Source organism: Chinchilla lanigera, unplaced genomic scaffold, assembly GCF_000276665.1.
Source record: "Chinchilla lanigera isolate Chin_1 unplaced genomic scaffold, ChiLan1.0 scaffold00005, whole genome shotgun sequence".
Lineage (NCBI taxonomy): Eukaryota > Metazoa > Chordata > Mammalia > Rodentia > Chinchillidae > Chinchilla > Chinchilla lanigera.
This window is the reverse complement of record NW_004955406.1, coordinates 17,476,782-17,492,956: the sequence shown is the minus strand read 5'-3', so window position 1 is coordinate 17,492,956 and position 16,175 is coordinate 17,476,782. Positions and strand designations below refer to the sequence as shown.

The following is a 16,175-nucleotide window of genomic DNA, read 5'->3' as shown; positions in this document are numbered from 1 at the left end:
CGGCTCTTTGATGAGATGGACACAGGGGCTTGGAAGGTCATCAGTCCCTGCAGCTACTTCCCATTTTGAGGACTAAATGGGGAAAATTGTTTAATTTTCCTTATTCTTCCTTAATGCAAGGAAGATTTTTAGCTTTGAAAATCTCCAGCTAGGAAGAACTCTTCAGACCTAGGTCTTTATTTTCTCACACCCACAATCCCAGGCTCACATCTACTGGCTGTCCAGAAGAGGAATGCTTATACTATAGGGTCTCATTCTTCAAGAAGGTTAATGTAAGGGTTCAAAAAAATGTGTCTTTTGAGAGGCAAATGGAAGCTTTTGTCTGTTTAGGAAATATCTTCCAGCTACTCAGAGCACCTTAAACTTTATCTCTGATAAAACTATTAGTATTCATTGAATAATTTCTTTATACCAGGCAATGTTTGGGAGCACTTTCCATATCTCTCTCTAATGCTGACAGTAACTCTACAAAGTAGTGATTACGATTTCCATTTTATGGGTATGGAAATTGAGGCTTAAAAAAATTAGCCAGCTAGTAAGTGGCACAGTCAGGACTTGAACTCTGCTCTAGCTCTCTCCAAGGCCAACTCTATTTCTATGATACTTCAGCACACCCATAGTAAGTGTTATATAAATATTTGCTGGTGGGATAAATCAAGAAACATTAATTAGGATTCCTTGATAGCACTTTGTAGCTGCATCTATTAATGTTATCTGTCTCCCATGCCGCCCACATCTGTTGTTCCATATGTACTTTTAATCTCTTAAGCAACATCGATATAATTGCTGAGCCTGTTATTTATTTTATATATCTGCTCAAGTTTTTTTTTTTTTTTTTTTTTTTTTTTTCAGTTTTTTCTATATTTGTGCCCATAAGGTTTGCTGTACACAGGGTTTTGAGGACCACAAAACCTAATCAACCATCATGTTTGGATATAAGCTTAAAATGATGATTTCTGTCCTTTTTTGTGTGTGTGCAGGAAAATAAAATAACTACATAACTGCTCAAAACACAAGAGAAATTCAGAGGTTCGGGATGGAACCTTGGGTTCCCCAGCGGCCGTCTCAGCCACAGGGGAAACCCACAGCACCATCAAAGGACTCAGACCAAGGGCTTCGAGGCGGACATCATCGGCCCATTCCTCACCTTCGACACAATGGAGAAAGGTTCTATCAATGGCAAGATGTCCGTGGGAGTCCACAGCCACAGCAGGACCCCAGGGCAGACCACCAGCAGCCCCACTATGCATCCAGGCCTGGGCAATGGCCTCATCCTGCGTCTGGAGTTGACTACTATGAAGGGGGTTATCCCACTCACGTATACTCCAGGTATGGATTTAGGGCTTGGAACGGACCCCGCTCTCCTAGATGCTTATCAACAGATCATTGTTTTCCTTCTTTCTTGTTTTTTTTAATTTCACTTCTTTTTCTTTCTCCACTCTACTATATTGCCTGTCTTCTCCCGGGAGACCAAAGATAGAATTTTCCTCCTCTTTATCCAGGAGCTTCTTAAAGCAGCTGGTACTGGGGACAAGGGGAGGAGTAGAGGGTAGAAATTCAAGACCACAAATGGGAACTTCTTGCTTTGAGGTTGCAAGAGGCCATGTATGTAGACTAAGGAAAAGATTTTCTTATTTTTTAGGACCCTATAATAAGTTGCTTATTGTCTCTGGGCCACACTGCTCTGGTGTTGGCATAACACTGTCACCACCAGAAAGTGTCCTAGTGCCCAGAATAGTTCTTGGAGTGTGGTAGGCCATACACTATAAATGTATTAAATGAATGAGAACTTTAAGGAAAATCTGCCTCACAAAGGTAGATATAGATCTACAGGTTTTATGTTCAGAAAGAAGAGGCCACAGCGTTATAATTCTAGGTTGGAGAAGTAGGAATTCCTCTCTGACCCTGCAGAATTCTAATCAATAGTTCTGGACTAAATATCTCACGGAATGTTGGAAGCCATTTATGTTCTACTCTAGCTTTTCCAGTTAGGATGACATTTATGCACTTACAGATTTAGCATTGAAATTTTGATAATTACCATACAGAATTTTGCCTCTGAACTGGTAAAGTATTATTAATACTAACAACATGATGTTTATTTCCTTGTTCTTTTTGGGTTGCTGAATTTTCAAAGGAAGGCATATAAAGGACAGAGGCAATAAAAATAATCAGATATAAGAAAGTCTAACTTGACCTTTTCCATCTCATTGCTATACATAATGTGGATGGAAGTTTTAATAACATATTGGGCTCTTACAATCTTCTCTGGAAGGGCTTTCTCAGATAATATCTGGGCAGAGTATTGGTGGATGTGTATATTTGAGAAGTAAGAGTTTTACTAAAAAAAGAGCTCTAAATTAAAACATAGATTTTTTTTTAAAAAAAGAGTTTTAAATAAAAAAGAGTTTTACTGTTTTACAATAAAAATCACAGCCTTTTTATGTAACTAACAAGGGTCTTTCTTCCTCTTGTTCTGATCCTGGATTTTCTGTTTCTAGGGCTCAGAATGAACTGTGGTGTTCAGGCAGATTCTGGACTGGGTGGCCCCTGAGGTTGTTGAGTTTGTCCAGTGCTCCTTGCTTTCTTTCGCTTCTGTACTCATCCTCAGATGGCTGAACTTTTTTGTAATATTGTAGGGCGGGCTACGAGGATCCCTATCAGAGATACTACTCTCCAGCACTGAGGGATGAATACGTTTATGGAAATTATTACTACCGTGGATACCTGAAACGGCGGCAGGAGGAAAGAGGTGTGGAATTATCTCCAAGAAGCCTTTCGGGATTGGGTGGGGGGCAGCTGGCCTGACAGACAGGGCAGAGGCCACTGGTCCCTTTGGGCAGGTGAGACACCAGCAGAGAGCCTGCTCCTTAATGTCTTGAGAAGAGAGGAAAGGGCCTCCCTTCGCATGTGATGACGGTACAGAAACTTACGGTGGTGTTACCGTAGTGTGCATGGCTTGCACTACATGTTTTCCTCTGCCTCTTCCTCGTAGCTGTGGTTATAGTTACTGATGAAGTAACAGTGAAGTCAGTTTTTAAGGGCATCTGATGTGTGCTGGGCTGTGATATGCATCTATCATTTCACCCTCCAGTGGCAGTCATGTACCACCAACAGGAGTTTGATACCCTGTACTGACAGGTACAGGTGTGGGCTAATGGCAATTTCTGACCAGCTAACAAAGGAAAATCTGTTTCAGTGTTGAATACACACCCACTCACCCACACCCACATGTACCCTGATCCCCAATATTGAGCACATGGATAGAGCCATGCTAATTGGCTCAGAGAGGTGCTGTCAGCTCTGACTCATTGATTTGGCATTTTTATCCAGTGCTAGGAATCAAACTAGTATGTAACACAAGCTAGGAAAGCACCCTGCCACTGAGCTTATTCCAGCTTCCAGAGCAAATACATTTTCGTACTTACTGTGTTCCAATAACTGCTTCACAGCTCACTAGTGTCTTTCTGAAAGAACTTCAGAAACAACAAGTGACCTGGCTTTGTTTTGTTTTCTCTGAGGGTGCAGTACCAAGGCAGGGGAGTCCTTATGTCTGGCATGAAGATCATGGAGATCAAAAATACCTCAGTGAATATAATCATGAAAACTGGAATAGTCCATCTGGAGCAAATCATGAGACCCAGTTCCAGTAAGTGTGAAAGGAGAGGCCAGTTTGACAAAATTCATTCAACTCTGACTCCTTTAGGCCAATCTTAAGGTACCTGGCGGTGATCCCTCACCTCTACTAACCCATCTGCTTTTGTTATAGCCACAAGACATGGGAGTAGCCCAGGATGGCCCAGGTCTGCTGTATATCTCTCCCTGGGAGGACAGATTCTTATCTCTGAGGAGCTTCTTGCTCTTCAACCAGGGCTGGGTAGTGTCCTGTGAGGCTACTGGAGCTCTTAATCCTATGTGAGCCTCAGAATGGATGTAGTCTTGCCAAAGTCCTTATGACTGGGGTGGAGTGCTTCTCCTCTGGGACTGGAGTGCTTCTCCTCTGCCCACTTGTGGACCCCTAGATGGAACACGACCCTGGCATAAGGCAGAGCAAGGAAGAGATTTTTGTCCAAGCACACGTGGTTCTTTAGCCCAGAATTCACCAACCCAAGTGTTCTCATTTAACATGTTTCCATCAACTTGAACCACTGGTGGTACATGCATCAGACTGCGTGGCACAGTCCTGGTGGTACAAGCTGCCTGATGGGACAGTCATGCAGGTACACCAGTGGGTTCAGAGCCAGCTGGCTGTGAAACATCAGAATTATGGCCCCATCATGAACATGTTAAGCATTTGGCAGACTGCGGGGACCAACTCTTGTCTGTGGATTTGAGGCCACTTTTCTAGTAATTGTCCTTAGAACCCAGGGGTGCCTGTTTCTCTGGGATCAATACATTGGGTAGGGAATGGGAGAGAAGTGCTTCTCCCTGTGGCATCTGTGCTGACCTTAGAATCAGGGCAGCTTCTAAGGGCAAGCACTCAGCTTTGCTGGCTGGCTCAGCACCTGTCTAACCTCTGCTGTCATTTTCTGCAGCTCTACCAGCTGGAATACTTACAAAGACAACCCTGCTTCCAGCTTGGGACAGGAACAGCCCGGGGAACTCCTTCCAGAGAATCTGCCAGCTGGAGCCCCAAAGAATAAGGTAACCTGAAGTGACATGGGGCTGGAGGCCCTTAGCTATGCGTCACAACTGACCCTGTCAGCAGTGGCAGGCAGGACCCTTAGGGATGGGGGTCTCCAGAGGCCAGCTGTCTGCAGGACTCTACTCCTCCACTCTCAGCACCTCCCCCACTTCCCTGCTTTCCTGCTTCAGTCTTATGGGTCTGAGGTGCTGATCTTGCCCCTTTTGCATTTTTGTCAAATTGACCTTGAGAAGAGGCTGCCACTAAGTGTTAGGGTTTAGGGACCCCAGGGCATTAGCAATTTGGTTTAACCAGGAAATGGAAAGTTGCTAGAATCATTTAATTCAGGTTTGAAAAGCACGGCTTGAAATCCTTCCTGACTCTTTCATCTCTTTCCTCTAAAATCATAATGGGTGTACCAGCTGCGCCACAAAATGGAGCTCTTAATTTTTTAAATAAATTTTTAATTTTGGAGAAGGTTTAGTTTTACGGAAAAGTTGCAAAGGTACTATGGAGAGGAGCTCTTAATGTCTGATAGTCTTGTGTTAATATTCTCTCCCTGATTATCTATGTATGATGTTTGGTGAGTTTCTCTGTATACGTAGCACTTACCAGGGTAGGGCATCTATTACTGTGAGGAATATCAACAAGCCAGTATCAGCAGTCATGCATGTGTGTATAGCATTTTTCAGTGTACAAAGAGTTTTGAATCCATTATTTTTCTTATATCTTTTCAGAATGTAAGTTCCATGAATTTCTTATATATCCATATCCCCAGGGGAAGCACTGTACCAGGAGCATAGTGCAGCTCATAATGTAGCTGGTAAATGAACACATGATTAAGCAACAGGACAAATGTGTTTATCTAAAATGAAGGTATTGAGCTTGGGTAACTTAAGTCACTTGTTCAAAGTCACAGGAGGAGGTTGTTGGATTCAAAGTTGAGATCTGAATTTAAGGTCCAGGGCCTGCACTGGGCCGTAATGTATCCTTCAACAAAAACCCTGCCAACTGAACATAACCACATTCACTGTATTTAATGGGGACTTTGCATTTTTATGGTAGGCAGGAGCTTCAGCCTCTTTTTTTTTTTTTAGTACTGGGAATCAAACCCAGGACCTTGCGCTTACCAGGCAGGCACTGTGCCACTGAGCTACATCCCCAGCCCTTCAGACTTTGCTTCTTGTTTCTCTGAAGAATCACTTGAGTGGACCAGCTCCCTGAAACTCCTTCCCATACGTTTTCATTGCTTTTTAACTTTCAGCAGTCACTGACCAGCAGATCCAACCTTCTCCAGCAGTGTGAGTCTGGTCTCAGCTCCAGCAGCTATGAGCTCAGTCAGTACATGCCAGACGCCTCTGAGCAGTATGATCCTGTGGCTTCAGCAGCTTGGAGTCCAGTCCAGGCTGGTGAGTACTAAAGTGATCGCTGTCTTTGGTTGAAACTAATGAGGAAAAGCTGGATGGCAAGCCCCTTGGGAGTCATCTCTACCTTGTGTTTGTGGCAGTGAATGATTGCCCCATTTTCTTACGCAGGTCTTCTTGGCAGAGAAGCCAACTTTGGCTTTATTTCCCACTTTTGGTCTTGTAAAAGAGAAAGAAGATTGCACCATAGCTGCTTCTCAGAAGTGAACACTTCCCACTTTTTCTCTTGTAAAGGAGGTTGCACCATAGCTGGTTCTCAGGCTGGGCCAGGAGGCATTCAGGGATGCTTTTAGCAACAGGCAGAGACTGTGAAAACCAGAGAGAATCGGGAAAGGCAACAGCAGGGCACAAAGCAGAAGTGCTTTGTCTGTTGTAGGAGATTGCTATGGGCGTAGAAGTCACAACAGCCAGAGACTTCTTGGTTTCTTATTATTAATAAGAATCCAGGCTGGGTGCATTATTATTTGGATCAAATTATCAAATCCTTGCTTTATATTCTGACATATTCTCAGAGGTTTAAATCAAAGCAGATCATGGATCATGGGTTTCTTCTAATTATGTAGCCCACCTAGAGTCTTATCTGGGCCCCAGGGGAAATTTGGACAGAAACATGTCTGTGGCATGTTTCCAAACTAAAGAAAAACAGCGTGAGTAATGTGAACAATGTCCACTGGTCAGGGGCTGTCTCGGCAGTCGGTCCCAAGACGCCCATGAAGTTCTACGTCCCTCATGTGTCTGTGAGTTTTGGACCAGGAGGTCAGCTGGTGTGTGTGTGTCCCAGCTCTCCCACGGATGGGCAGGTGCCCCTTGTTGAACTGCATAGCATGGAGGTAGGTAAACAAGGCTCTGTACCGGCAGTGCTGGCACACTGATTACCCAATTACTCCTGACATACTTCCATTCTCCCCTTTGCCTGAGCCTGCGCATCTCCAAGAGGGGATACTCTTGTGAGGAATTGGCCATGTGGCCCCTGGATCCAAGGATGCAGGAATGGTGAGCTCTTTCCTGAAAGAAGTGATGCTGGAGCTGTGTTTCCTCTGAGATGCTAGTGGCTCATCTCCAACGGGATACTCCCTTTGGTTATTCTGCTGTCTCACAAGACGCAGACCCACTCCTTTGGGCCACAGCCCTGAGATCTGATACAGGGGCACTGGGTAGAACAGTCTTCAAGATCAATTTGATTTTCTGTTTCAGGTTATTCTTAATGACTCTGAGGCCCAAGAGGAAATGAGAAGTTTCTCAGGACCCCTGATCAGGTGAATTATTGTAAGAGCTGCTTAGTAAGGGCTCTTAAAACCTGGAAAATCATCCTGCCCACATCAGTACTCTGGGACTTTGTTCTAGGTTTCCTTGGAAGACAATGTCTGTCCCAGTTGCAACAGAGTTCTCTGTGCTGCTGAATAGAACTCGAGGTGGCCTGAGCTATTTTGAGAAACTATTTGATACTTGAAGACCAGAAATAAAAATAAGCTTAATTTGGAAATCTAAAAATTGATTCCATTTTGTAGAGGTTACATGGTAGGAAGTTTTAGTGTTTCACGCACTTCATAGATACTAGTGGAAAAGTGGAGGATAGCCTTGGAAATCATTGGCGAGTGGATCTCAACATGAAACCATTCTTGCAGCGGTGCCTTTTTTTTGAGATATAACTATCATTTCCAGTTACTGGACAGTGTGTAGGTCTGCCCTCTGCAGGACCAAAGTGGAACAGCTTTTAAATGTCCAGTTCTGTTTCTGATTAAAAAAACAACCAAAAAATCAGTGTTCCTTTGTTGTCCTGAGTCTTGGCTGAGTGTCAGAGGACCTGGCTTCTGGGTTCAGGCATCCTACTAACTTGTGCTACCACGGTGGGCACGTCCATTCGTCCTCTCTGCACATTAGTTTTCCCCCTGAGAAAACCCATTCCGCACCATGGCAGTGAGAGTCAAGGGAAATTGTGCAGGTGGAAACCCTTCAAATATCATCATTACTATATAAATATATCCTTATCCTGAGGATTCCCTTCCAAGAAAATCCCTGTATTGCATGTGAAAGCTTCTTTAGGTAAAAATGAGTGCTGTCTCTATGTCTTCTACGCAGGTATATGGGTGCGGGTGCAGAACTACCTTGGGTACTAAGCACTTGGCCCTAACTTGGACTTGACTTATTGAATGACATTGAGCAAGTAATTATATCTATTTATGAAGCACTTGATGTGTATCATTTGCTTATTTTTGCTCTTATGCTATTGCACTTGTGCTATTTGCTTATTTTTTTCTGTACAAAGGTAGGTTCTTTTATTATCCCTAATTTAAGGAGGAGAAAGAGCTGAGGACCAGAGAAGGTAAGAAACTTGTCTAAACTGAAAAGTGGCAGACCAGATTTGGGCCCAGGGTCATCAGATTCCAAAGTTTTACCTGATATTCTGTGTGGTCACTTCCAGTGTCTGGTCCTCAGTTTCGTCAGCTGTAAAATGGAGGGGGGGGGTCTAAGAGAATTTCTGATGTCCCTTCCTGTTCAAAGGAGAATAACCATCCTGTGGGTAGAGGTGTGCCATCCAGCCCTGGGTTGTTAGGCTGTATTCTCAACTTTAGCCCCGCCAGCACCTACACACTGTAGGGGACCTGGGTCCTGAACAGGGAACGTGTCTGTCTGCTCACTCTGCTTCCTGAAATCTCTTCACAGGCAAGATGTACACAAGGTGGATATTATGACATTTTGCCAGCAGAAAGCAGCTCAGAGCCACAAATCTGGGACACCAGGGAGCAGGGACTCAGCTCTACTTTGGCAACTACTAGTTCTTCTTTGTCGCCAGAATGGGGTAAGCTCCTGCTTTGGTGGGAGGACAGGTGTTGGCTGGACTGGAATTGAAGTACTCATGGGATAGATAAGATTTAGTTGTGGTATGATGTGCAAAGCAATGTTAAAGAGCAACACATTGTCCTTAGGGAGAACACTGCTCAAATGTCAACACCAGTTTGCTAAGCTGAACAGTTCCCCTGGCTGGGGATTAGTGTACAGGTCCTGGGTTATTGTACTAGTCAGATAATACCACCGGGAAGCTGTGAATGGTTCCACTAAGCTCCATCGGTCCTGACAGGCAGAAAATCACCATCACAGTAAAGCTGACGTTTGAAATACAGCAATCCAAGAAAGGACTGCCTTGTGTTTGCATGATTGTCCTCCTTAGGAAGAAGGGAGATGCCTGGCACCCTTCTTCTGTAACTTGGGTTGGCAACATGAGCGCGAAAGAGACTGGCCCCCAGGATGACTCCTTTTGCCTTGCAGTCCATGGTGGGGTCTGACATAGCTGAGCTGCTGATGCAAGACTGCAAAAAACTGGAGAAATACAAGCGACAGCCTCCTGTGGCCAACCTCATCCACCTGACCGATGAGCACTGGCCTGTGATGAATACTGGGACCCGCAACCTGCTCACTGGGGAGATCCCCCCCACTGTGGACACACCCGAGCAGATCTTGGAGAAGTTCACTAAGCTGCTCTACTATGGGAGAAAGAAGGCGAGTATCCCCCTCTCCCAGGCTTGTTTCAGAAAAGGTACCACGTCCTACCCACCACTCATCCCTCTTCCAGTTATACGGACGGTACATACTCATTGTACTTTATTTATTTATTTTTTAGTACATTTTAGAGCATCAAGGAAATTCACAAAGGTTTGGGGAAGGAAATAAAAACACCGTTGTAGGTGTTTTTACCATTTACACCTATATATAGAGTTAGTACAGTCCTACTAGTAAAGGATAAGACCTTAATATTTTGGTACATCTACTCATGTGTATATTAAAAATCAAAATGAAATTATAAGTACAATTGTTTATTGCTCTTTTTGGATTTAAGATTTATGTGGAGAAGTACCTCTAAGGCTTTAAATGTGCTCTAATGGCACCATTTCGTTTCATTCGAGATTGAACTCAGGGCCTTGTGCCTGCCGCACAAACCCTTTATCTCTGACAAGTAGTGCCAGTAGGAAAAAATATATTAGTCCATCCACTATAGTTGAAAATATAAGCTTCTTACAATTCTGCTATCCATTACAAATTATTGCATGTGAACATTTTATTATGTACCTCACTGGCTGATATGTTCATTATTTTTTTAAAGGATAGATTCCTAGAAGTAGAATTTATTGAGTATGGAGCAAGGAATATGGACTATGCAATTTTAAATGTTTCCTGATATGTACACTAAATTAGTTTTCAGAAATGTTGTTTACAAGTAATATTCCTGTCACTGTACCTCAGGTGTGCTTAGCATTATTGACTGCCTGAATTTAACAGACAAAATCTAGTTTAATTTTAAAGTTATGCTGATGCTTTGGAAAAGTAATAAAGTACTGTAGTTTAAAATATTTAATATATGATTAAAATCATTTCAAATCAATATATATATTACAGTTTTACCTGTGATTCCTTTATCCAATAAACATTTATTAGAAGCTACTACTTCTCAGACACTGAACTCAGTGGGACATACAGAGATAAATCAATTATGAAGTCTACCTTTAAGACAGGTGAGCAATGACCATTCCAGAAATAATAAAGGCAGAGATTTAAAAAAGGTTTTCTATGTGGCAGATACTTGCTTTACATCTCACATGCATTATCTTATCTCCATAGAACCTCTGTAAGTTAGGTTCTATGCTTGTTGCATGTGTTTACAGATTAGGAAAGTTAGTAAGTGACAGGGCCGAGCCTGAGGTCTAGGCAGCCTGACTGTGAACCTGAGCTTCTACCACCTACCTCATCTCCTTTCACACTTGCACCAAAGGTGAGTGAGTGAGGGGTACAAGGAGCACTGTGGGGGTTCAGAGTGAGTCATGAGGAGCCGGATAACAAACAGCTTTAAAATCTCTATTCGCATTTGACTAGGGTAGTATTTTTGGAATTGTGCAAGACTGACCACTTCAATGTAAGTTCTCAATTTCTTTACTTATTTTTAAATAACATTTTTGGAGGGGCAGATGTTTGAATAAACTGGTGATGCCCAGCTAAGCATTAATAACTCCCTTTCCCCCTTTTCAAATAAAAAACCCATGAAATTGTTAAAATATATTTAAAAAGTAATCTTTAATGTCATATTTTACTTGCTTTGGCTGTAAGGCTGAATTCTTCAACTGTTGCTTTAAAAATTTGTTCTTTGTCTTTCTTTCCCTTTCTCTCTCCAATAAGATTACAATGGAAGATGTTGGGGTAATCAAAGAACTTGGAGGTGGAATTACCCCAGTGACTTGCCACCCATAAATCACATTTTTGGGTGCAGACACCAAGAAATTTATTAACACCAGTTCAAAATTTTACATATAAATTGGTCCTTCCTAAATAATTCTGAAAATTGAACTAAAAGGTGAATGTGTGTGTGTTTTAAATTTTGTAGCTCTAGCTCATCTTACTCAATTAATAGTGTTACTAATTTGACCTATAGAGGCATTTGATAGTTAACAGCAATTAGCTTTGGCACTAGGTAGGCAGGCCAACTCCTGTGTACACTGGCTTACATAGGATGCCATTTATGTAAGAATATGAGTCCCTCCATGATACAGTGAGACTCAGGCGTATTGGAAGCACCACCCTTTTAGAGTTTCTGAGCTTTCCCGGGAGTCCTCTCCCTTCCAGCAGCCAGATGGGTAGAGCACATGGAGGACTTGGTGTGGGTGGTTTTATGGGCCAGACCTGGAAGTGGCATCTGGCACTTCCGTTTCCATTCCATGGCCTAGACTCTGCCATATCCAGCTGCCAGGCAGAAGGGAAAATGTGGTGCAGCTCTTTGTTCAGGAAGGAGAACATGGATTTTGGAAGGAACCGTCAGTCTCTGCCACAGTTGTGAAAAAAAAAATGCACTCTACCTCAATAGCCTCTCGTGAAGATTCTTTCACTACTCCTACTTGAGCCTCATTCCGTGGGATGAGAGTTTTTCTCATTTTTGGTACATAGGTTCCTGTAATTATTTTGTAACTTCTGCTAGACAGTTAAGGCTGTCCGACACCCATGCCTGGAGGGAAGGGAATGGAATAGCATAATGGATGGCTGCAGATGTGGACCACCTGCAGGAAGGTACCATGCTGATGAGAATCTGCCTCTCTGAGCATCCTTCCTCCTACGCACACAGGAGACTCCAAGTCTCCCTGGCAGCTGAGGCTCTACTGCTGAGGGTGCAGGGACGCCTACATTGGGGAATTTGTTGGCTTTTTGGAGGAAGCTGGGCAAGGCATTAATGGATGTGATGTTCTGGTTTCCAGGAGGCCTTGGAGTGGGCGATGAAGAACCACTTGTGGGGTCATGCTTTGTTCCTATCCAGCAAGATGGACCCGAGGACCTACAACTGGGTCATGAGTGGGTGAGTCCAACTTGCAAAGGAGCCTAAGGGAGCAGAAACGCCTCCCCTCCAAAGCTGGGGCAGTAGTCAGCCTGGGGAAAATGCACCTTGTACAAAGAAGCCCACACTCCGAACAGTTTCCGATTTCTCTTTTCTGAGCCAGACAGAATTTCTCTTCTGCAGATTCTTACAGCCTAGTGTCAAAGGCATTCTTTCTGTTTGCTAAGTGGAATGAAACATTTTAGTCATAGTCTCCAGAATCAGAATTTCTGAAAACAAAGTCCTGCATTTTAGTAATCTTTGGAGGGGCCCTTCTAGATAGTTCCATTAGTGAAGGAATAGGTGGGTATTTAAGTTCAACTGATAGAGCTTTAGGAGTAAGTAAATGCCTGATACTCAGCGTTGCTGTGGTGCCTCACCTTAGCTTAGGTGGGTGGAGATACAGGTAGCAGGACCATGAGCTGTGGTAGCAAAAGATGTTCACAGGACTGGAAATCAGAAGTCAATGTCTTGGTGGGGGCCAATTGAGGCTGTAGAAGAGGTGCCAGAGTGGACTCAGAGGAGCAACCAACCCAGAACCAGATAAGGCTCACACAGAGAAAAAGAATCAGTGTTGAGAGGCGGTGGTGGGCAGGGGGTGTTGAAGAAGGGTTTCTGAATAAGCTTTAGGCTCCAACGAGCACTTTGAATGGCAGAGGTGAATGGGGTCTCTCCCGTAAGGAGCAGGCTGGGGTCGGACTGCGAGAAGGATGCTACCTCTACACATTTATCTTCTAGAGTGTGATCAGGCTCAGAGGTTACCCTCCTGACTCAGGTTTGAATTGGCCTTAAGTCCCATGAGGCAGAGAGCTGGATGAGAAGAGGGACCCCTCCACTGCAAGTTCAGTCTGTGCTCTTTGTGGCCGTCACCCTGCCTGGGAGGCCATATTTCAGGATGGCCTCAGCTGTCTCTTTATTACTGTCACCTTCACTGTTCTGGGGGATGAGCAAGCCTGCTGAGCACTTCATTATGCTCGGAGACTGGAATTGAGGAGTGCTATTACGATGAGTGTTCTGAGCTCCTGTGGCAAGGGTGCTATTAACTCAGAACTGGTGTTCTGAGGGGCGATTTTCCCTTGGGTTTTGAAAATGAACATCCCACGACCCCAGCATGTAGCTTACATCTCTGCTACAGAGTTTTGCCTTGGGCCATTGAGTTTTGATGGGGCCCAGTGAATTGTGAAAAATATCTCTTACCGAGTTTGCTTAAATCTCAAATCAGCTGTAGAGCTTATTATATCCTTGTTAAGCATATCCCATGGTTTGTCATCAGCAAGATCATTAATGGTCCCTGTTCTACGCCTTTTTGGTTATTGAAAATGGCCACTTAGTGCTTGTCAGTGAAAGCTCTGCAGACCGGGGCTTGTGATGAGCCAGGAAGATGACAGCGACAGCTTTGGGCGTGGTGTGCAGGAGGGCTGCAGGGGAGGAAGGGCCCCGGAGAAGAGCTCCACGTGAGCTCGAGATGTGCGTGCGTTATTTTGTTGACAGAGGCAGGCCTGTAGAAGTGGTTACTTCAGAATTAAGGCACCAGGGCCGAACTGCAGAAAATATCCCCAAACAATGTGCTTGTGATGGAACGAAGGTGCTGCTGCTTTCCCCAAAAGGAGGATGTAAAGGGACAACAGAGGGCAAAGAGATGATCACATTCCAAAAGAAGCCACTGACATAAAGTGGAAATAGGCAAGGCCTATGTGTTGGCAGTGGGCTGAGACCTCTGGCTTCATCCCCACTGACTGTTCTTTCTCTCTGCAGCTTCACCAGCACCCTGGCTCTCAACGACCCCCTGCAGACCCTCTTCCAGCTCATGTCGGGGAGAATTCCACAAGCAGCCACGGTACCCTCTAGGGCAGGATTCCTTCCACACACCATCATCTGCAGGAAGGGTTGGGGGTGGGGTGGGGACTTCTCAGGCATGCAAGGATGGCTTTCAAGGTGAAACACGAGTAACAACAGTTTCTTAATTACCTACCATGTGCTGAGTGCTCTGATGCATATTATTTCTGTTAATACATGGAGGTAGGAGTTATTATCCCTATTTTCCCCTCAGATGTGGAAACTGAGATGGAAAGGTACAAAACAGCTCAAGATCATGGAGTTAGGAAGGAGTCAGGTCATAACTGGCCCAGGTTTGTCTGACTCTAAAGACCTTGGCTTGCACAGTACTACGGGAGTCTGCTCTTCTCTGAAGAAGTGTTGCTGATCTCCAGGCTTCTCACAGCTGGGCTGACCCCGTTTTCCCTGGGGGAAGAACTTCTCTGGTGTGTGTCTGTCCTTCAGAGCCAGACAAGTCAGACTTTATATCTTCTGGAGTTGAACGTGGTTGAGGAGAAGGCTGAGGCCAGCTTGAGGATTTTCCCATTATAGAAGACGTGATCTTTTTGCTCTGAAGTATTCCTTCTCTATATTTGAAGTCCAATAACTTTACTAGGATATAGCATGGTGCTAACTGGGTCAGTTTTTCCTCGGGATATAGCATGACTTTTAAATATGTGCATGCATCTCTCAGAGTTCAGGGAAATTTTCTTGAATATTTGTCTCATTCCATTATTTTAGTTTTGTTTTTTAGGAATTCATATAACTATACATACACATGTGAATTTCCTTCCTTCCTTCCTTCCTTCCTTCCTTCCTTCCTTCCTTCCTTCCTTCCTTCCTTCCTTCTTTCCTTCCTTCCTTCTTTCCTTCTTTCCTTTCTTCTTTCTTCCTTTCCTTCCTTCCTTCTTCCTTCCTTCCTTTCTTCTTTCCTTCCTTCCTTCTTTCCTTCCTTCCTTCCTTCCTTCCTATTTCTATTTTCTGTTACCCTCATTTTCCCTAGTGTTTCTTCCTTTTGTGTCCTTTCCATTTTTGCCTTTTTGTTTTTGTTTTTTTTTTTTTTTGTTTTTTTTTCTGGCACTGGGAACCAAACTCACGACCTTGCGCTTGCCAGGCAGGCGCTTTGCCGCTGAGCTAAATCCCCAGCCCCCCCATTTTTGCCTTTTTTTCTTTGATTTTTGTCCTACTTCTTTCCTGAACTGTGCAGGGCACATTTATCTCCTGTTGTTGTCCATCATGTTTCTTGAGGTTTTTAAAACTCAGCTTTGTGCTCTGGCTTCACAGAAGCAGTTGTTTCATTATCTCCCTCTTTCCTCTTGGATGTACCTTCATTCAATCTCCATTGCTTCTGGCAGCCTTTTTCTTGAACTGTAGTTGGATTTTTTCTGATAACTAGTTTTAATGAAGATGGACTTAACACTTGTGTTTTTTTTTCTTCATATTGCTTATAGATAACTCCAAGAAAAGAGAAATTATTATTTTTCAGCCTTCATCATTAAACCAATGGGCTATTTTATTTTTGGGGGAGTGGGTTGAGACAGGGTCTCACTATGTAGTTTAGGCTGGCCTTAAACTCACAATAATCCTCCTGTCTCACCCCCTCAAGTGCTGGGATTATACCCATGTACCAACATACCCGGCCAATGGGCTATTTTTAAAACATAGAGTGTGCCTCACAGTTCAGCTGAAATGTCTGTGCTCTGCAGTGAAATGGTTTCATGTTATGAAGTGGGAAATATATAAAGTGATATAATCAGCTTATGGTCCACTGAGTCACTGCACTGAGTAGAGTTAGCCAACTTCCCGTACTTTTAGGTGAGCAAACCAAGGAGCCAGAAGTGATGCACCAATGCAGTGTTTGATCTTAGGGTACGAGAATGTCTAGTATGCTAACATCTAATAAAAGGCTGGACTTAGTTCCATATGACGAGTGGTGTGGTGAAAAAAGTGGTGTGTTCAAGGT

At 43.8% G+C, this 16,175-nt stretch overlaps 1 protein-coding gene across 6 annotated transcripts in view; it reads left to right on the top strand.

Moving 5' to 3' along the window:
* The window catches only part of Sec16b (SEC16 homolog B, endoplasmic reticulum export factor), a 50,681-nt gene that overhangs the window by 16,423 nt on the left and 18,083 nt on the right, over window positions 1-16,175 (top strand). For 5 of the 6 annotated variants that reach the window (XM_013520997.1, XM_013521014.1, XM_013521001.1 and 2 more), the window contains 11 exons: window positions 981-1,329; window positions 2,640-2,752; window positions 3,529-3,649; window positions 4,536-4,644; window positions 5,889-6,033; window positions 6,727-6,878; window positions 7,243-7,304; window positions 8,713-8,848; window positions 9,316-9,546; window positions 12,282-12,379; window positions 14,153-14,234. In XM_013520997.1, the coding sequence (XP_013376451.1) occupies window positions 1,037-1,329; window positions 2,640-2,752; window positions 3,529-3,649; window positions 4,536-4,644; window positions 5,889-6,033; window positions 6,727-6,878; window positions 7,243-7,304; window positions 8,713-8,848; window positions 9,316-9,546; window positions 12,282-12,379; window positions 14,153-14,234 (1,542 nt within the window). In that variant the 5' untranslated portion in view covers window positions 981-1,036. The remainder of the gene's footprint in view (window positions 1-980; window positions 1,330-2,639; window positions 2,753-3,528; window positions 3,650-4,535; window positions 4,645-5,888; window positions 6,034-6,726; window positions 6,879-7,242; window positions 7,305-8,712; window positions 8,849-9,315; window positions 9,547-12,281; window positions 12,380-14,152; window positions 14,235-16,175) is intronic. The other variant, XM_013521012.1, reaches the window with a different exon arrangement.